Below are 19,450 nucleotides of genomic sequence, written 5' to 3'. Positions count from 1 at the left end.
TGACAGAAACAAAGCTTCTTTCTTAGTAAGGCTCAACGTCATCTTGCACCAGACACTGAGGTGATGTCACTGAGCAGTCCACAGAGATGCCAATTACTTTCTCCTGTGTTTGACATCTGCACTTTAACTGCCCAGATTCTGATCTCATTTACATAGGTGCCACTCCATTTTCACATGTGTAGATGAGACCAGAATTTGGCCCTACGTGTCCAATGGTAGTGGATACAAACCTGAGTAGTGGATGCATTTTTAAAAAAATGTTCTTATAGACAATGGGTGAAATCCTGGCCCCAGTAAAATCAGTGGGACACGGATTTCAACCTGTACATCTAAAGCGGGAGTGGGGAACTTATGGTTTGAGGGCTGGCTCCCAACTTGCCTGAATCCATCCTCCCCTCCCCCAAGGTTATGGGCTCCCCCCATCATCGGGGAGCCTGTGGTAGTGCTCCAGCCCTTTGTCCCTCCTCCCCCGGTAGGGCTGGAACGCTAGTGCTGGCTCCCAACAATAGGGGGGAGCCCTGAGCCTCATGGGGCCAGAGACAGGCATGTCAGGGTCAGACCCAACCCACAGATTCTGCCTGGTGGGGGGAGGAAGTAGCTCCGTGTGCTGCCACCCACCCTCCACCTAGCTGGGGAAACAGCATCACAGCCTGGAGGCTTTCCCCCCACTGCTCTGATTGGCCATAATTGCAGCCAATAGGAGTAGCTGGGGTTGGTGCCAAGGAGCAGTGGGGAATACAGCCATGTGGGTCCCTGGGGAGCTGCTCCAGGTAAGCACCCTCACCTCCGTCATCCAGACCCTGCACTCCCCACCCTGCTGCTGCACTCCCCGCCTATCCCCCTAACGTAAATGACAGTACTGCCAGTTTTCTATAAGGGGAGTCCTGGAAGCAGGACACAGACATGTTGGCCTTGATCCTGTACGTGTTCCATTTACAGAACCTCTCCCCCCCTCAGTGGGTGTTCAGGGCTTGAGGGCTTAGACTGACAGAATGGAGAAGTTCAAAACATCAGACTCCATGCACTGAATGTCACACGGCTTCTCCCTGTGCATGCTCTCAGCAGAAAATGCACTTTCCATTTGTCATGTAGGGAAAATGGCACAGATGCTATTTCTCTTTAAAAAAGAAGTTTGGCTCTTGGGAAGAGGAGCTGCCTTTAGTTCTGCAGGAAATAAGAACACAGCATGAAAGATTTATAGGTTTCCAATAAACACATCTATCTTCTGGGACCATTGCAGCTATACTACTACCCAAGTGAAAAATGTAATTAGTATGTGTACATCAAGATCAGAGCCCATTAAGAACAACTTCCCAGACTGGCTCCCATCAGCACTGGTTGCCAATACAGATTTTACCCGGCTTTTTCAGAAAATACCTTTTTCTTCAGCAAACAAGAATTGCTTCCTTTTGGTCTCCAGGGAGATCATAGTATCATGGTGTCCGTACAACAGCAATGCTCTCAGAGCAATGAATCATTCACCACCTCTTGAGCAACATATAACACTGTAGGGTGAAATGCTGGCCACATTGATTTCAGTGAGGTCAGGATTTGAGCCATGCTTGACAGAAATTGCATGGGCCAGCAGCAGAGAGATAGATGGATGGATGCACTGGTCATGTACGGATGCTAGCACCAGAGCTCAGGAGATCGTTGTGTTATTTCCTGCTTTGCACAGACTTCCTTTGTGACCTTGAGCAAGTCATTTGCTCTCAGTGCCTTAGTCTTGTACGTGACAACAGCCCTATGGGGAGGATAATTCTGTAAGAACTGTGAAGCTGTGCAATGGAGTGCACATGGATCATCCAAGCATATCTGAATTAGGGATGTAAAAGAGTAGTCGAATAGTCAACTACCCAATAAGCTTAGGCTCTATATCAAAGGCAGCAAAGGAGGGGAGCAGGAGCTGGTGCTGGAGGGAGACAGCTGGAGGGAGGAGGCAGGGGAAGCAGAGGTGCAGCAGTGCTGACCAGCTCTTACTACATTTAAAAGGCCGAGCTGCAGCAGTCGGGGACCCGGTGTGAGTGGGGACTGCCTGCGCCTGTCTTTAAATGCACTAAGGCAGAGCCACAGCGGGTTGGCTCCAGGGGCCAGCGCAAGCCGGGACTGAGCGCTAACCCCACTGCGACCTTGCAGTTTAAATGTAATAGGAGCCGGGTTGCTGTGCACCCAGCTCCTATTACATTTAAACTGCAGAGCCGCAGTAGAGGTAGTGGACGCCCACCCCCCTTACTTGACTAATCAAGTCGTCATTGGAAATTTCATCGCCTACTCGATGAGCTGATTATTCACAATTTAACAGCCCTAATCTGAACTGGTACTACTGGGCCATAGAGTGATTGCCAAGCAGAGCAGGTTGCTAAGTGTCCTTAAGGAAGCACCGTAAGCGGTTTCCTTTGTTCAGGCTTTGAGCTTCCAGGCGTGCGTCATGCACACTGGTGGTTGGGCGTGGAGGGAGTCGGTGTCATGTCATTCAGGCTGGGTGCTGGGGAGAAGATTGGCCCCCAGTGACATTGGTGTTGGAACTTTTGCAGTAGGGGTGCTGCAAGCATGGGGTCCCCACCTAGGGATTTCACATCTTACCCTCCCTTACTATTCTCCATGCCCCCAGCTCCCCAGAACTGGGGCCAGGAACAGGGCTATGGCTAGGCGAAGGAGTGAGGAGAAATTTAGACATGGTTAAGGGGGCTGGGACTTTGCATGCAGGGATGCAATCCTGCATATGGGGCCAGGATCAAAGCACTGGGTGTGGGTACAGAGGTAACTGGGACTCCGCATGCATGGCTGGGAACAGAGCCCTGGGCACAAGTCCTGCAGCGAGGACTTCAGGTGCGGGACCAGGAGTGGAGTCCAGGCCGAAATCAATAGTGGCAGGGGTGGGATGGAGGGCAGGACTAGCTCCCACAGCCATGTTTTGTGAGGTGCAGCTACCACACCCTTGGTACAGTTATGTCCAGCATCAAACTCAGATTTCAGTATGAACCATGGCACCTCACAGGAGCACTCAGCTCCATGCTAGACAGAGCCCTTTATCACCTTCTCCCCACTGCAGCTGCTGGGGTGAGATTCACCTGTGTTCCAGGAACCCTGGAGAGCAGGGTACTAAGGACCACGTCCCTAAGCAGAATGTAGATGAAGTGGAGGGTATTTTACTTTGGTGTCAGATGGCGGCTGAAAGCACAAAGCACAATTCAGAAAGTAAATAAGGATGCACTATTTACTCCTTCAGATAATACGAGAACCAGGGATTGCTCAAGGAAACTAATAGGCAGCAGGTTTTAAAGGAAACAAGCAGAGGCACCTCTTCAAACAATGCACAACCTGTCCAGCTCCTTGCCAAGTGATGCTGTGAAGGCCAAAACTATAGCTGGTTTTAAAAAAGTGTTAGATAAGGGCATAGAGAATAAGCCCATCAATGGCTATTAGCCAAGAGGGTCAGGGATGCAACCATATGATCGGGGTGTCCTTAAATCTGTGTCAGAAGCTGGGACTGGGGGACATGATGGATCACTCAAAACTGCCCCATTTGGGCTAGATCGGGGTGAACAATACTTTTTGATGGGGTCACTCCAAGAATTTGGAAAGTGGTCGAGGGCCACATTCTTCCAGGATATTAATGGAGAAGGTGCGGGGTCTGGGATGGAGGCTGGGTGCAGAAGGGAGCTTGGGGCAAGGGAGGGAGTTTGGGACTATGAGCTGGGGCAGGGGATTGGGGTGCTGGATCTGAAAGGGGATATGGGTACGGGGGGCAGAGAATTTGGGTACATGGAGTAGGGGGTAGGAATGGGAGGCAGAGGGCTGGGGAAAGGAGAGACTGGGGTGCCAGAGGCAGGCTCTGGCCAGGAGACTTACCAGCCAGCAGTCACTCATGAATCAGGATCCCTGCCTGTCCCACCCCCGCACACGCTGCAGCCATGTGTTCTGGAGCACCTTGTGCTTCGTGGCTGCCTGTTATTGAAACAGGCAGCTTTCACTGGCCAGTTTCTAGCCAGAAACTGGCCAATGGGATTGTGCTGGGGGCGGGAGCAGCTCCTAAAGCTTCCCTCCTCCCCTCCAGACTCAGTTTTTAAAAGAAAATACGCCCTGCAGCCCTGTTACTGAGTGTCTGCGGGCTAGATCTGGTGGCTTAATGAGCCGGATCTGGCCCATGGGCCGTATTTTGCCCAGGCCTGGGCTAGATGGAACTTTAGTCTAAACCAATATGGCCATTCTTATATTCATGTTGGTATTGCCCCTACACCTGAGAAAACTGGAGCACGGCCCTGAAACAGGCTGAACAGCAAGGAGACATGCATGGTGGGCATTAATGAGCCTGCAGGCTTATCCACAGGAATTGGGGCATTGGATTTTGATGTCCTGACAGTTGTCTAGGGGCCTCCCAGTTCCAGAAGATGGCGATCTACTCCTGTGCATCGCTGCAATGGTTAGACCCTGCTGTGGCTGGAGATTGCTTCTTGCATGCTATTCTCACTCCTCTCTCTTTATCCCATGGATACTCTCTACAAGGCTGGGGAGGAAAATAGGGGCAGACCTCTGCCAGAAACCTTACTTTCTCAGATCTGTGCAGAAATACAAAGTACATTAATACAGAGTCTATAGTCAGCTCTGGCTTTACCTGATCTACCAGCTCATACCCCGCAGTGAGGACAGTGACACAAGAATCATATGTAAACTCACTGTTGACCTTTTTTCAGTTCAATAATGTATCTATATTGTACTTTCAGCTGTAAGTTTCTCTCCTCTACTGAAAACAGACCATTTCTTACACATCTGTGCTCTCCCCCTTAAGCAGGTTCTTATCCAGAATAAAATGTTCTCTCTCAGCCCAATTCTTCCTTCCCGTCCTGAAGAGCCTCATGCCAGGGACTTCAGCAAAGAGGATTTGAAAAGTTTAAGAAATGATACCAACTGCAGTTCTCCAAGACAATGCTGACTCCCACACAGAATTCTAGCAACTTAGAGGAGGCATATTTTTCTAGCATAGAAGACGGGCTAGTTCACTGACATATCAGACTCAGCGAAGTATTTTATACCTACCTTTAATTGTTTTTCAGCTAATGTCCCTGTGACTGGAGCAATATTCATGGGTCTGTAATCAACCTTAGCAATAAAAAAAATAATCAGATTGACACTGGCTGAGTTCTAGATCTCTGCTGGAACAGCTGATTTCAATGGTAAAATCATGTGAGCCTGATTCTGTGCGGTGCAGCCCAGAGGCAGAAGAGAAAAGATCGCTTTTATGTCAGAATTTTGGAAGCAGCCCCAGCATATAGCAGAGCAGCCCTGGGACTGTTTTAATTTATGGCAGCCTCATGTAGGTTGCCTATGAACTGCTCTGCAGCCCAGCATCCATGGCAGTATGCACTATGGACATATATCCTACTGCTCCCAGCACACCGCCTGCACCAGGGCTAGTAAAGAGTTCTCTGAACTGTAACAGAGGGATTCTTTCCTCATCCCAGGGCACCTGTACAGCCTTTATTCAATGGCAGAGCAGTGTGTGGGGAGAATCTCTCCTTGTATTTCTGCCAGCAGTTCATCCACTTAATTATTGAGTTCTTAGTTCTAAGGTTAATCGTCCCATCCCGGTGACTCATTGGAATTCAAGCTATCAATTCAGGTAACACCTCAGCCCCTGGTACTGTCACCCCTGTTACACCTGCAAAGGGAAACTCTAGGGCTAACATCTCCCTATTATTCTTTGTGACAAGAGATGCAAAGATTCCCTTAGTCTCCTTAACTGCTCTCGTGCTTTTAAGGCCAGGTCTACACTAGCAAAGAAAATTGATGCAAGATATGCAACTCCAGCTACATTGATTGCATAGCTGGAGTCAACATGCCTTGCACTCATTTTCTGGGGCAGCCCTACAGCCAGAGGTCGACAGGAGAAACACTCCCATTGACTTCCCTTACTCCTTGTGAGAAGTACCGCAGTCGATGCGGGCACCCTCAGCATTCAATTTAGCAGGTCTTTACTAGACCCACTAAATTGAACCCCAGAAGACAGATTGCCAGAGTGTTGATCCTCTGGTAAGTGGAGACAAGGCCTCGGTGTTTCAATAATGAATCTGCCATTTTCCACAAAAGATTCTACAAGATTCCACCCCCCATTAATAATTCAAAATGTTTTGTCCACATTTGCCTTGTTATTCCTGTCTGGCAGCTCCACCTCTGACTATGGTGTTTATATCCATCAAGGTACTCAATGAAAATCAGTTTGCCCCAGGTCAGAATGCCCACTATAATGGACTGCATGTGAAGACTCTACTTACGTTGATGTGGGCATAACCAGGAGAGTATTACAGTTGTAAGAAGCGGACGTAGTTGACTTCAGTGTCATTAAGATATTTATTGATAACAGTTAAAATACTTGGTAGGCACCACACATTTATATAAAATATATGTATTTGAAAACTGAATGCACAAAGTTTAATTTCTTTGTGTCAGAAAATGTGGCTTAGCTTCTTCCCCTCCTTGAAAGTCCCCTTGTGCAGACAGTCATGGAACAGAGATGGCGGGGAGCACTTTTCCTGAACATTGGCCAAATCCCACTCGGTACCCATTTCCCTGGCAGTGACCTGGAGTGGGGAGAGGAAGAGAGTCATACAAGAGGCACCTAGCGGATTTTTACAGGAAGCAAAAAACAAACCAAAAAATAGTAGACACATGAAGGGAACGAAATGAATGTCTATACTCCGATGGCAGCCTAGCTCCTTAGCTGTGTTCAACTGGGGTGATCCCAACCCACCTGGCCCAAAGTTTCCCATTGACATCGAGGGGCTTTTGATCAGGCCCCAATATGCACTGGATACTGCTGAGCAAAGGGGGGTGTATGGCAGTAGTTGGTCCCTGAACCTGCAGCCAACTCTATGCAGGCATGGTCCTTGGCATAGTTTAGGAGAATCCTCAGGTTGTCAATGGGGAAGGCTACAATTAAAAATAAAAACCCACCCAAAACCAATGGTCAAATCCTCAACTTGTATAAATTGGAGTAGCCCACTAAACTGGCCCAGCTTCATTGATACCAGATGAGAACCTGGTCAGAGATGCCCAACTATGCTCCATTATATAAACAATGAACATCTACAGCTGCTGCTAACGTTACTGGTCATGGATTAAATCTGTAGCTACAGAACAACTGGGCCTCTCGGTGCTCATGCATGTGGCGAGAGTTGACATTCTGACTGACTGTCCCACATATAAAGTCCACAGTCCTGGGGAACATGGGTGCTGCAAGGCCTATGTTAGAACTGGCGCGCTCTGCCATGTCCTGTATTCAGCCATTTGTTTAGCTTGCAGAGAAATCAGGCAAGGAAACTCAGCTATAAGCGTTTCATCCCATGTGTGTCAGATATGCCTGGAAAAAAAAAACCACTCAGGTGAAACCACAGACAATGACCAGAGACCTCCGCTGGCAATGGAGCCCCTTACGCAGGAATTTCTGTGGATGGGTGCAAGCCATAGCAGGGACTGGTGGCTGCCCACTCCTGCTACAGTGGCCAAGCCTTGCCCCCAGCCTGGGGGATAAGAGGTGTGTAAATCTTCCCCTGGCTGGACAGAGCACAGAGAAGGGAGGCTTGTGCAGCGCGCCGTCCCAGCCTTTCCCCAGCCAGCCAGAGCATGGGGGAGGGAGGCTGGGGTAACACGCTACCCCACCCTTACACTTATTTGGGGGACTGTGGGAGGGGTGCACTCGCCCCCTTCACACACCCCGGCATACAGGCCTGCAATGTTTAGTGACGGGAGAGAGACACTGAGGTAACATGTCCTGTGAACAGGCTGTTTTAAGAAGCAATTTCATTGTCAAAAGATGGATTCTTCAAGAATAACGGAAGCTACACTGTTCCCTGCACGTAACAACATGGTTCCAGTGACTCACCCGTCCCTCCATTTCTATTAGTAGAGAGGATGTTAATGATATCTGTACAGTTTTACTGAGGCCTTGTCTTCATGGCAGTGTCAGCTCAAAATACAACTCAACCCATCCTAACTCCTGTCCAAAAAACTCTAGCTTGGGTAGCGTGATACTTGAAATGCGAACTAGCTGGTCCACTGGGCAGGGAGTGGACTGAATCTTAGTGCTGCTGACAATTGCTGGGAATGGCTATGGGCTGCAACTCACGTTTGTGCCACTCACCCGCTACTAAGCCCATCAGCCATCCTATGGAGCTCAGATGCTGTTTCGTTGTGTGGCTGCTCTCCCGGAGCTAGACTCACAGAACGGACAACCCAGTGGGACAGTGCACAAAACCACCTTTGTGCTTTCCCAATCGTGGGCTGCTCTGAGGGCTGGAAAGGCCCCTTGCAGGTCTGCTTACATTACTGCAGCTTCCCTAGCCTCGCCTAGAGACTGCAACTCTGCCCCAGATTTCCACAGTGCTGTAGGCCCCCTTCTGCTCCAGTCATTCAGTAATGTCAGGAGACCCTGGTCATCTGCAGGCAGAATTGAACCTGGGACTCAGAGCTGGCTGGTAGCTTAGCTGGTGGAGCAGACTCATTCTCCCTCTAAGTGGTCTCAGTGCCACTTTCTTTTCCAAACGGGATGGCACACCACACGCAGAAGTGTGTGTGTAGGGGGGGGGGTTACAATTCCTCAACAGCATCTTTAGAGGGCAGTCTTCTGGCTGTCAGCCTCAGCCATCGTGCCTACATCAGGGAAATCCTCCCACAGCCCCATGTGGCACATTTAGGGTCCCTTCTGTTTGCTCTGGCCCTTGTATGCAACCTGAACCAGAAAAGCAAGGATTTCATTCACAATATCTGGAAGAAAAGCTGCGCCACGTATTACTCTAGTGATTCACAGCAACGTCGTTCCTATTTGCTAATTACGTAGGTTGTGGGAGACCATCTTCGTGGTTGATTGCTCCCAAAGCATAGCATGTTATTGCTGGGGTGTTTTTTTTTTTTTTTAAACAAAGGCACTGAAATAATTCCATTGGTGACAGGGAAGGTGACTCTTCAAATCTGCTTCTCTTTCCCGATATTAGAGGCATTACAGATTTTTCAGCTCTTGATTTGACTGAGTGCTTTTCAGAGACGCAAGTCTTGAAGAAAAAGAATCTCTCATTCCTTCTTCAGTCTCCTCACACTGTCCCCTCTGAATCATATTACAGAGTGTCTGCATCCATGCTGTGCTCACTCCAGAGATTCTTTGTAATACGGATAACAAAGCAGTGGAGTTTTCCTGTGAGACAGCAGATTCCACTTCTTATGAGAATTCAGATCATGCAGTAACAAAGATCTAGGGACAGTCTCTTCCCAAGGATCATATGTTGACAGACTTAGTAAAGAAAAGTGGCCAACTCTGAAACACAGAGTAGCTAAGAGGTAGACAGGAATAGATCTTAAAAGGGAGAAAGCCTTCTTTTGACTAAGTCAGGCTGGCTCGACACTTGGATAGAATATTTAATGCAAACAGTGTCACACTGGCCAACTACAAAAATCTCTATGAAGCCCTGACTGTGGAAAAGAAAGTGCAAACTTTGGACTTTATAACTAGCCAAATTCCTGATCAGGAATAACTGGTTTATTGTAAGGAATGTCAGTGAGGTTAAACGAGTTGACCTTTACAGAATATTGAACAAATTTATTCAGCGGTACCGGCTAAGCACTAACACCACATTTACTCTTGGGGTTGGAACCCAATTCAGATGTCAAGCAGCAGACAAATATAGACAAGGAAATCTTAATAAGGATAAGAAAATGCAGTGATCTGTTTGCTGCAAAGTGTGACTGTATGGCAGAGGTGGGCAACAATTTTTGATGGGGACCACTCTGAGACTTTGGTAAGTGGTCAAGGGCTGCACTTTTCTAAGAAGGAGGGGCAAGGTCTGGGATGGAGGTTGGGTGCAGAAGGGAGCTTAGGATAGGCCATGGGGTACAGAGGGCAGGGAGTCAGAGGGAATTTGGGTGAAGGAGGGGTTTTGCAGTGGACAAAACTTCCCCCTACTTCCAGTGCAGAGAAGCAGATGCAACAGTCAGCTGCTCTGAGCCCTGGGGCTGCTCCCTGCCTGTGAGTCCAGTGGGGTGGGCCACCGGCTGGACTGAAAGGGTTGTTGGGCCGACTCTGGTCCCCAGGCCGTATCTTGCCCACCCCTGCTGTATGGGCTATTTGCCGACAGCCTCCACAGGCCCCTGGGCAAGGTGCGTGTGTGGAGGGAAGGGGATGGACTCTCATAAAGGATGGAGCTGCAGGTGGAAGGGGCTGGACTGCAGCATCTCCCCCTCCCCCAGCCTTCAGAGCCACCCAGAGCATGCAGCACTCCAGCAGCAACTTAAAGAGCCCGTAGCAGCAGCAGAGACAGGGAGCCCTGGACCCCTTTGAATTGCCATCCCCACGGCAACTGCTCCCTTTGCTGCAATCTTGTAACAGTGGCTCCCACGAGAAGTATGCCTTAGGAACATTACATTGCTCTTGGTTTGTGTGCGCTAGGTCTCTCTGAAACAGCAGGGTGGGTGGGGGAAAAGAGGAAAGTTTAATTCAAGAGGAAATTTGAAAAAAAGGAGGCAATAAATGGTTGGTTGGGGACTTGGCAAGACACTCCCCAGTCCTGCCTTGGGACAGGCTGTAATAGGGCTCTACTCTAACCTCTGGTGTGCCCTAAAGGCTTTAGTTTGACCTACTGTAAGTCACTAAATAGGAGTGCATCCAAAACTAGCTCAGGAGCCAGCCTCAGAGGGTACATTTCCTTTTACGTACAACATCAATTGGGCTTTAAAAATGGGCCCCATGACTCAATCCATTGTAGCTGTGGAACCGTGTTTATTTTAAAATAGCACAGTGTTCTACTCACTAACTTGGCTGAACACACATCTATCACCATGCAATGTTCTGTCCTATGTTAGTGTTACATTGTATTATTTTAAGCGTGCTTCTGGTAAATGATGTTCAAGACTCAAAACAGCCAACTCAGAGGTTATTGCTTATTCATCACCAAAGAGACCAGGGACCACATGCTGATAGCCTGGCTCATGCAGAGAAGTTACAGGTTGATATCAAAAGCACCACTTCACTGCGAGCAAGAGCATCAGAATCTGATCTATGGTGGAGTGCAATGTTCCCTCTAATTTCTTCCATCCAGGAATAAATTTTGTGAAGAAAGTTTTGAGAAATACATTTTGTTATGCGCACCAAGGCATGTGTAGATGTGCACCACCAGCTGAAACACAAACTGCCAGGTGAGTGCACTCTGCAAATCAGATGGACAGTGTTTGAATCATTCCTGAGTGGCCACCCCCTTAGAGGGAACGCTGGTGGAGTGGCTAGAGTACGTCACCTATTCAGGACACAGGGGTTCTATTCACAGCTTAGCTGCTGATGTTTTGTGTGACCTTCCACAGGGCATCCAAACCATTGTGTGTCTCACTCTCACTATTTGTAAAATCGGGTAACTTCTACCTCACAGAGGTAGTGTGAGATTTAGTTATTAATCTAAAATTCTCTGAACACCAGAAAGTGCTATAATGGAGTACCTGAAAGGTGTCTATCAAAAGGGGTGGCGATTACAGTTGGGCAGGAAATAATTTCATTTCCTGCCAAACATGTGGAATGTTTCCATTAAATAATTTCCTAATTTTGAGGAGGTGGCAGAAGTGGAGTGGGGGGGAAAACATCCAAAACCTCAATTTTTTATAAATGAAAACTTGACAAAAAACAGATTTTTGTTAAAATATATTTTTAAAAAACAAGATGTTTTCTAGCCAAAAAAACCCTCCAGACAGGAATTTTTTGACCAGCTCCATTTGCAATAAGCTATTAACACATTTCATTAACTGTGGCTGCAGGGTAACGGACCAATCAACTACAGATGTAGAGGGGGGACCAATTGCTGCTAATCAAACCAATCAGAGATCTTTCTGAGTTACAGCATCTGCTCTGCAAAAATCCAGAGCAGATGTTGTAACTGTCTCTAGGACATAGCTTCAAAAAGAGGTAATGTCCTGGAAAACCAGGACGTAGGGTAACCCTAGACAAGTGGCATCTGCCTATGAACAGGTGGCAGAGAGTAGTAGTGAGGGAAGTTGCAACAGCCATTTAAAAATCAAGAGGCAATTCTGAAATGTAACTATTACAGCAGCAATGGGCAACCCGGGCAAGTTAGTGGCTTAAGTCACATGCATTCGTTTTTCCTACCACTTTAGCAGCTTCATTTTCCATAGAAATCCCATAGGCTACTCCACTTAGGACTCATAAGCACTGGGATGAATCTGAGAAGCTGTTCAGATCCAGGTTAAGTTCTGGTTAGCGAGATTTGTTGATGTGAAAAATCTTGAAGCAGCTCTCTAAGGCTGTGTCCAGACTCAGGGGTTTTTTCGGGAAAAGTAGCCTTTTCCCGAAAAAACTTCCCCTGCGTCCAGACTCAAGCCGCGTTCTTTCGAAATAATTTCGAAAGAACGCGGCTTTTCTTTCGATGGCGGTAAACCTCGTTTCACGAGGAAGAATGCCTTCTTTCGAAAGTTCCTCTTTCGAAAGAAGGCGTTCTTCAATGTAAATAGGGCTTCCTCGAAAGAGAGCATCCAGACTCGCTGGGTGCTCTCTTTTGAAAAAGCGGATTGCTCTTTCGAAAGATCCGCCTGCAGTCTAGACGCGATCTTTCGAAAGAGGCTCTTTCGAAAGATGCTTTTGAAAGAGCCTCTTTCGAAAGAAGCCTGCAGTCTAGACATAGCCTAAGTGGACAGCAGAGGGACTGATGGGATGTTTGCAAACTTGGACCAAAAAAATCCCACAAGAACAAATGTTCTCACCAAATTTAGGCCATATCAGAAGCAGGGTCGCGGGAAGGGGGGAATTTCTGGGTCTGAATCTAACCTTCAACTAAAAACACAGGAGTTTGGTTTAGACCCAGCTATTTGAACTGGAACCCCGCGCCCCCCTTCCATATTCAAAACAGTTTAGCTTTAGGATTCTGGGCCTGGCTCTGGCAGCTAGGACAAATGGCTCAAGTGCATGTAGGCTTTGACTGAGAGTTTCAGAGATGCGCAAGACATTCAAATCCTCAGTGCTTTTTTTTTTTTTTTTTAAGGTGCTGGTACTTCAGGAGAAAAGTTGTTGAGCTCTGACTGGGGGTGCTGGTACTGCATCTGGAGGTGCCGGTATTGCATACCAGGCAGTACCATCACAAAAAAAGCACTGCAAATCCTACTGAAATTCAGCCAGCACTGGTTGTGATAACTGGGCCTAAAAGTGTATAAAGGTTATAATCAAGTGGTGTGGACAGAGCACCAGAATACTGGCGTCATCTCTGAACCCAGGCAAGGGGAATCCCATGTGCATCGATACCACAGTAACAGGTACCCCAAAACAGATACACACGGGGCTGCAAGAATCCTCTGCTTTATCTGGGAGCAATGAGGAGATAAATGAGCCATGCAGTTACTGGGCCAAAATAAACACAACAAAACAGACCCATAAAGCAAATACAGGAGGGGGCAGTACATCCCCTGGCCTTTATCTCCCAACAGCCAGCAAGGGGTCCTGTGACAGCTAGGAATTCACAGGTAGCCTGACTCCCACTAGAAATGCTATATATAGAACAACGAGGGGCTACACACTGTGGCATTAGGCCAGACCACATAGCGCCAAAAGAACACACCCAGAAGCCTTTGGTTGTTACCTGTTATAATGACTTCGTCCCCGTCCTGCAGAAATTTACGAAAATGTCCATTCCCAAGATCAATTACTTTTGTGCCCTTCCATGACATCTCCAGCATGGAGCCAAAGTTCTCCGGATCCTTCAAAGCGTAAGTTAGTAGCAGGATTATAAAGCCATTCCACATGTCTGTGCCACATTAACACCCTCTCCCCCGCACATTTCCCTGCTGCTGGGAGTGAGAACACAACTATGTTATTGGATTCTGGGCCTATTCCTGGAAAGCGGCCAGCAACAGTCATTGATCCAGTTCACCTATATTCTAGCATACTTGCCCGGGTCTTTGTTTTTAACTCATTACTGACTGGAGGCCACAATTGCCTAAAGCAATCTTTTCTTTGGTACCTCTAGCTTTAGTAAGTGGGCACTATAAGGAAAAACTGGATTCTGTTCAAGGAAACAGAGGGTATATGTCTACACTACAGTGTTATTTCAAAATATCTAATTTCGATATAGTTATTTCAAAATAGCTTATTTCAAAATAACGCATCTACACACAAAATGCATTTCGAAATAGCTTTTTGCTATTTCGAAATAACATGTCCACACTGAGTGGACGCTGAATCGCACTTAAGGCCAGCTGAAACGAGGTCCGGCAGGGCATCAGGACAGGAATTACTTAGCCTCAGGCAGCAGCCACACAATCTGAGGCCTGTGCTTAAAGGGACCCTCCTTGGACAGCCGGTTCTCAGGTTTCTCTGCTTGCTTGCCTACCTCGATGAGGGACAGCAAAGCATTTTGTCTCTCTGAGCTCTGGTTGCCCTCACTTGGGACACCACAGCACTCTGCAACATGGAGCCAGATATGAATTTCAAAATTGGTGTTATTCCTCGTGGAATGAGGTTTACCAATTTCAAAATAAGCCCTCCGCTATTTTGATTTAATTTTGAAATAACGGAATGGCTGTGTAGATGCTAGGATAGTTATTTCAAAATAACTTTGCTGTGTAGACATAACCTCAGATACTATCTCTGTCTCTCCAGAGTCTGTCGCTACATTTCAGAGTCCTATTCACATATCACTGTGCAGAGGGTTGCTAAATGCTGTGAAATGCTTAAAAGATTGTAATGTAAATCTGCAGCACGTTACATTAGAGAGAAGAAAATGCGCTTCACGTATATGTGTGTACCCGAGCAGCATGGTGTACGCGCTTTGTTACATTAGTAGGTAATGACCGATGGCAATGCATTAAGCGCTACATCCAGCTTCCATTGACCTTCCCTACTGGAAAGGCTCCCAATGACTTCACAGGCTATAGGACATGGGGGTATAAAATCTTACCTGTCATTTTTTATTTCAGACTGAGGAACCTGCTTCCCTCCCCCATCACACTTTTGTCCACCACTGGACACTGTCCAGCAATGTGCTGTTCAGGAGACAGAGTTCCATGAATCCCAAAAAATACATAGGAGAAAAGTGGGTTGCTGTTTTTGCTGCATCTACGTACAGTACAATACCAGTGCAGTATAAATGAAAACAATGGACTATGAAATTAGGGTCCTACAGAATTGAGAGACTTGGAAGGGTTAACACTTTGAAGAAGATTAATACTTCTATTGTCTAGAGCAGTGTTTCTCAAATTGTGCTCTGCGGAGCCCCACCCACATCTCCAGGGGCTCCGCAAGGTTGACAAACTGGAAACATCGATAGGTACAACACATACAATCACTTGACCGCTGGGGCTCTGCATAAATTTTTACGCATGTAAAGGGCTCCGGAGCCCAAAAGGTTTGAGAACCGCTGGTCTAGAGGCTTTCATCCAGAGATCTCAAGATATTGTTGCTCTGGGGGATGTTTTGAACAACAAGACAGTAGCTGTAAATCTCACAGCAGGTTTGGGCTGTGTGGATTAGGGCTGTGAATGGGTAACTGGTAAGCATCACCCTTAGTGGCCTGCTGCAGGCAGAGGGCTGCCCTAGCCCCAGAGTGCTGCCAGCTCCCAGTCCATGTCAGCTGGGAGTCAGCAGCCTCATTCAGGACCAGAAGTGGGGAGGGGAAGAGGGAGAGAGGAATGCCAATTCCCAGCTCACACAGGCTGGTTAACTAGTTACACAGGATTTTACAAACCTAACATGGATACTTTTGTGCAGGAATATTGTTGCTTCTAAAACACAACTGCTTTTAAGAAGAGGAAGGCTTAAGAAAATACACCATGCTAGTCTGTATCTGTAAAAACAACAGAGGAGTCCTGGGGTACCTTAAAGAGCAGATTTATTTAAGCATAAGCTTTCATGTGTAGGAACCACTTGGTCAGTTGCATGGACATGCGTAATATCGATGCATCTGACAAATTGATTTTTACCCACCGTACAAATCAACAATGGAAAATTAGACACCACTCTCTACAGAAAACCCACTGACTCATACAGTTACCTACATGCATCCAGCTCCCATCCAGAACACACCACACGATCCATCGTCTATAGCCAATCCCTTCGATACAACCGCATCTGCTCTAACCCCACTGACAGAGACCAGAAGCTTCAGGATCTCTACCAAGCATTTATAAATCTCAACTACCCACCCAGAGAAACAAAAAAGCAAATTGAAAGAGCCAGACGAATACCTAGAAACCATCTACTTCAAGACAGACCCAAGAAAACCAACAATAGAACACCACTTGTCATCACCTACAACCCCCAACTTAAACCTGTCCAACACATTATCAATAAACTACAGCCTATATTGGAACAGGATACCATACTCAAAGAGGCTCTGGGAGACAGACCCATAGTCTCCTATAGACAACCACCTAACCTCAAGATGATTCTTACCAACCACCACAGGACATACCACACTAATACCAACCCTGGTACCTTCCCTTGCAACAAACCCCGTTGCCAGCTTTGTCCACATATTCATTCTGCTGATACCATTATTGGACCTAACCAAGTGAGTTATAAGATCAAGAACACATATTCCTGCGCATCCAGAAATATAATCTACGCTATCATGTGCCGAAAGTGTCCGTCTGCTATGTACATTGGACAAACATCTCAGACACTTCGCCAAAGGATTAATGCCCACAAAACAGATATCAGACAAGATCACAAAGAGAAAACAGTTTCTTGCCACTTTAACCAGAAAGGACACTCTCTAAATGACTTAGCCACCTGCATTCTGCTACAAAGACCTTTTACATCTGCACTTGAAAGGGAATCCTCTGAACTGTCATTCATGTTAAAATTCGACACTTACCAACAAGGACTTAACAAGTCTTTGAACTTTCTCACCCATTACCAAGACAGTTTCCCCAATTATCACCTGTAATACCATTAACTCACAAACATCCCACTCTCCCTACCTTTAATATCAGCAATTCACAGACACTTACCTTCCTTCCTCCCCCTTCCCACCCCCCCGCATCCCCCTTCTGTTCTGCAATGTGATTTGTCCTTTTCATATTTGTTCATTTTTTTAAATTGTATCCTTTGGTATATATGGTTGTGACTACTTTCTTCCACTATTTGATCTGAGGAAGTGGGTCTGGCCCACGAAAGCTCATCATCTAATAAACCATCTTGTTAGTCTTTAAAGTGCTACATTGTCCTGCATTTTGCTTCTCTCTGTTAAGGTATGTACTTCAAAAAGACTGAGGAAGGACTACAAAGATGTCCCCTAATAAAACAAAGTGGCTTTAAGATCAAGGTCACATCTGATGAGTTTCTAGTGGCTGAGTAATTAGTTAGTAATGATCACTGTTAATTAAGTGCTTACAGGTCCACTGATTGTTCCAGATGCCAGGAGATCTCCAGGTCTGAGGTTGCATCCATTAACAGAGTGGTGAGCCACCTGCTGTTTCATGGTCCAGTACATATACTAGGGAATGGGAGAAAGTGAAGCACAGACATGACTCTCAGATGTCACTACTCTGTACAAAATGGATTTCATTCTCTGAATTATACTGTTAAAAATTAGCCTCCAGGAACAACGTCCTTATCTAATCAGGAGCCTTCAGCAGCCTCCATGGAATATTTGTAATTACTTAAAATTGATCCTGTGGCATTGATTGGTCTGCAGATGAATGGCCTTATACAAATAGCTTATACGTGAAGAGGTGAGAAGCAACGATTGCAACTTGGCTCTCTCAACACACGGCATGTTAATGCACCAGCTCCATAGACAATTGGCTCCGTTCAAAGCCCAGTGGAATCAATGAGAATTTTTCCACCAACATTTCCCCTGAATGTTTGCTTGTCCCAGATGCCCACAGAATCCTGTGTAGAAGGATTTTAACACTTGATGATGTGATATTAATGTTGGGGTTAATGGCAATTTGCAGCAACCAGGTTCTGCGCAACATAACAAGTCAACCAGTCATAATAACTTTAAATGGGTAAAAGAGAGAAGTTGTGCAGGTACCTGGCAATACAACAGCCATCATCAATCATGTTATTCATATGAATTTCAAGGGAAAGATCTTCTTTGATACGGACTTGCTAGCCTAGTGAGGAGGGTTTTAAATACACTTCAAAGGAGGCGGATGAGACATGCCCAAGAATAAGTATAAAAAAGAGATAGTGACCATAACGGAAGGCTAGAGGTTGGCCTTAGGGATACATCTACATGCAATCAAAGACATGGGTTTGATCTGGGTCCGCTGATTTGGGCTTGCAGGGCTATTCAATTATATGTAGATGTTCAGACAAGGCATGGACCCATCCTCTGTGACCATGCTCCTTTACATGGTCTTCAACCTTCTTGAGATAGGTCCACATTGCAATTTTACAGCCATTCCGCCTGAGTCAGTGGAGCCAGGCCATCCTCAGGTCTTTTATTACGATGTAGACCTATCTTAAGAAGGCTAGAGGGATGGGGGTGGGGCATGGAAAATTACAATAAGGACATAGGCACAACAAGGGGGGAAATGATAGGGGAATCTGCTCCATACATTATAGGTCTATACACATGCACAAGGAGTGTAGTGAACACAGGAAGGATTGGAAGGCTGAATACACAAGCTAAATTATGACTTAATGAGCTTAATAGAGTTGGTGGGATAAATCTCATAACTGGAATATTGGTATAGAGGGGAACAACTTGTTCAGGAAGGACAGGCAGATGAAAACAGGATAAGGGGTTGCTTTATACAGCTAGAGCGTACACACTTGTTTTGAGGTCCAGAAAGAAATGAAAGGCAGATCAAAGACTCGGAGAAGATGAAAGGCGAAAGCAACAGGGGTAATGGTGTGGTACTGGTCAAATATAGACTATCAAATCAAGAGGAGGTGGATGAGATGTTTCTGGAACAATAGACATATCCAAAACACAAGACCTGAAAGCAGTGGGAGACTAACTTCCCAGACATCTGGGCACACAGGAGCTGGGCTTGCTCAGTCCCAGCTCGTACCGGGTTCAGCAACTCTTGTCCATGGGGGGGTGGGGTCCCACCAGGGAGTGGAGACGCCCTGCAGATAGGGCTGCTGCCAGAGCAGCCTCTGCCCATGGCCAGCCTGGGCCGCCACAAACAGGGATTGCTGATAGAGCAGCCTTGGCCCGCCACGGGCAGAGACTACTTGCAGTAGCCTTCCCCCCTGCTACTTCTGATAGAAGCAGCAGTGTGGGGGAAGGTGGCGGCACCGCGGAGACATTGCTGGGGGACCAGCTTTTAACTTTCTACTGGAATGGGACCCAATGTGTTAATTTCATTAATTTAAAATGATCCTAAACCAAACTCTTACCTTAAAGTTTGACTTGCATATTGTGGCTGGGTTGCTCATTCTTTCTCCTAAAGGGAGCAAAAGAAGCAATCAATGGGAAAATGTCACTAAATGAAGACATCTGTGGCGCTGTCATTTTGT

General features: G+C 46.7%; 1 protein-coding gene across 2 annotated transcripts in view; it reads right to left on the bottom strand.

Moving 5' to 3' along the window:
- Positions 1-6,329: 6,329 nt before the first annotated feature.
- FAH (fumarylacetoacetate hydrolase) overlaps positions 6,330-19,450 on the bottom strand; it is a 28,562-nt gene continuing 15,441 nt past the window's right edge. For both annotated transcript variants that reach the window (XM_075897099.1, XM_075897100.1), the window contains exons 11-14: positions 19,331-19,377; positions 17,367-17,468; positions 13,614-13,731; positions 6,330-6,578 (exon numbers count right to left, since the gene is read on the bottom strand). In XM_075897099.1, coding sequence (XP_075753214.1) covers positions 6,499-6,578; positions 13,614-13,731; positions 17,367-17,468; positions 19,331-19,377 — 347 coding nt within the window. In that variant the 3' untranslated portion in view covers positions 6,330-6,498. The remainder of the gene's footprint in view (positions 6,579-13,613; positions 13,732-17,366; positions 17,469-19,330; positions 19,378-19,450) is intronic.

This window comes from Pelodiscus sinensis, chromosome 14 (assembly GCF_049634645.1).
Source record: "Pelodiscus sinensis isolate JC-2024 chromosome 14, ASM4963464v1, whole genome shotgun sequence".
NCBI lineage: Eukaryota > Metazoa > Chordata > Testudines > Trionychidae > Pelodiscus > Pelodiscus sinensis.
Note: the sequence above shows the minus strand (reverse complement) of the source record. Positions and strands in the feature narration are given on the sequence as shown.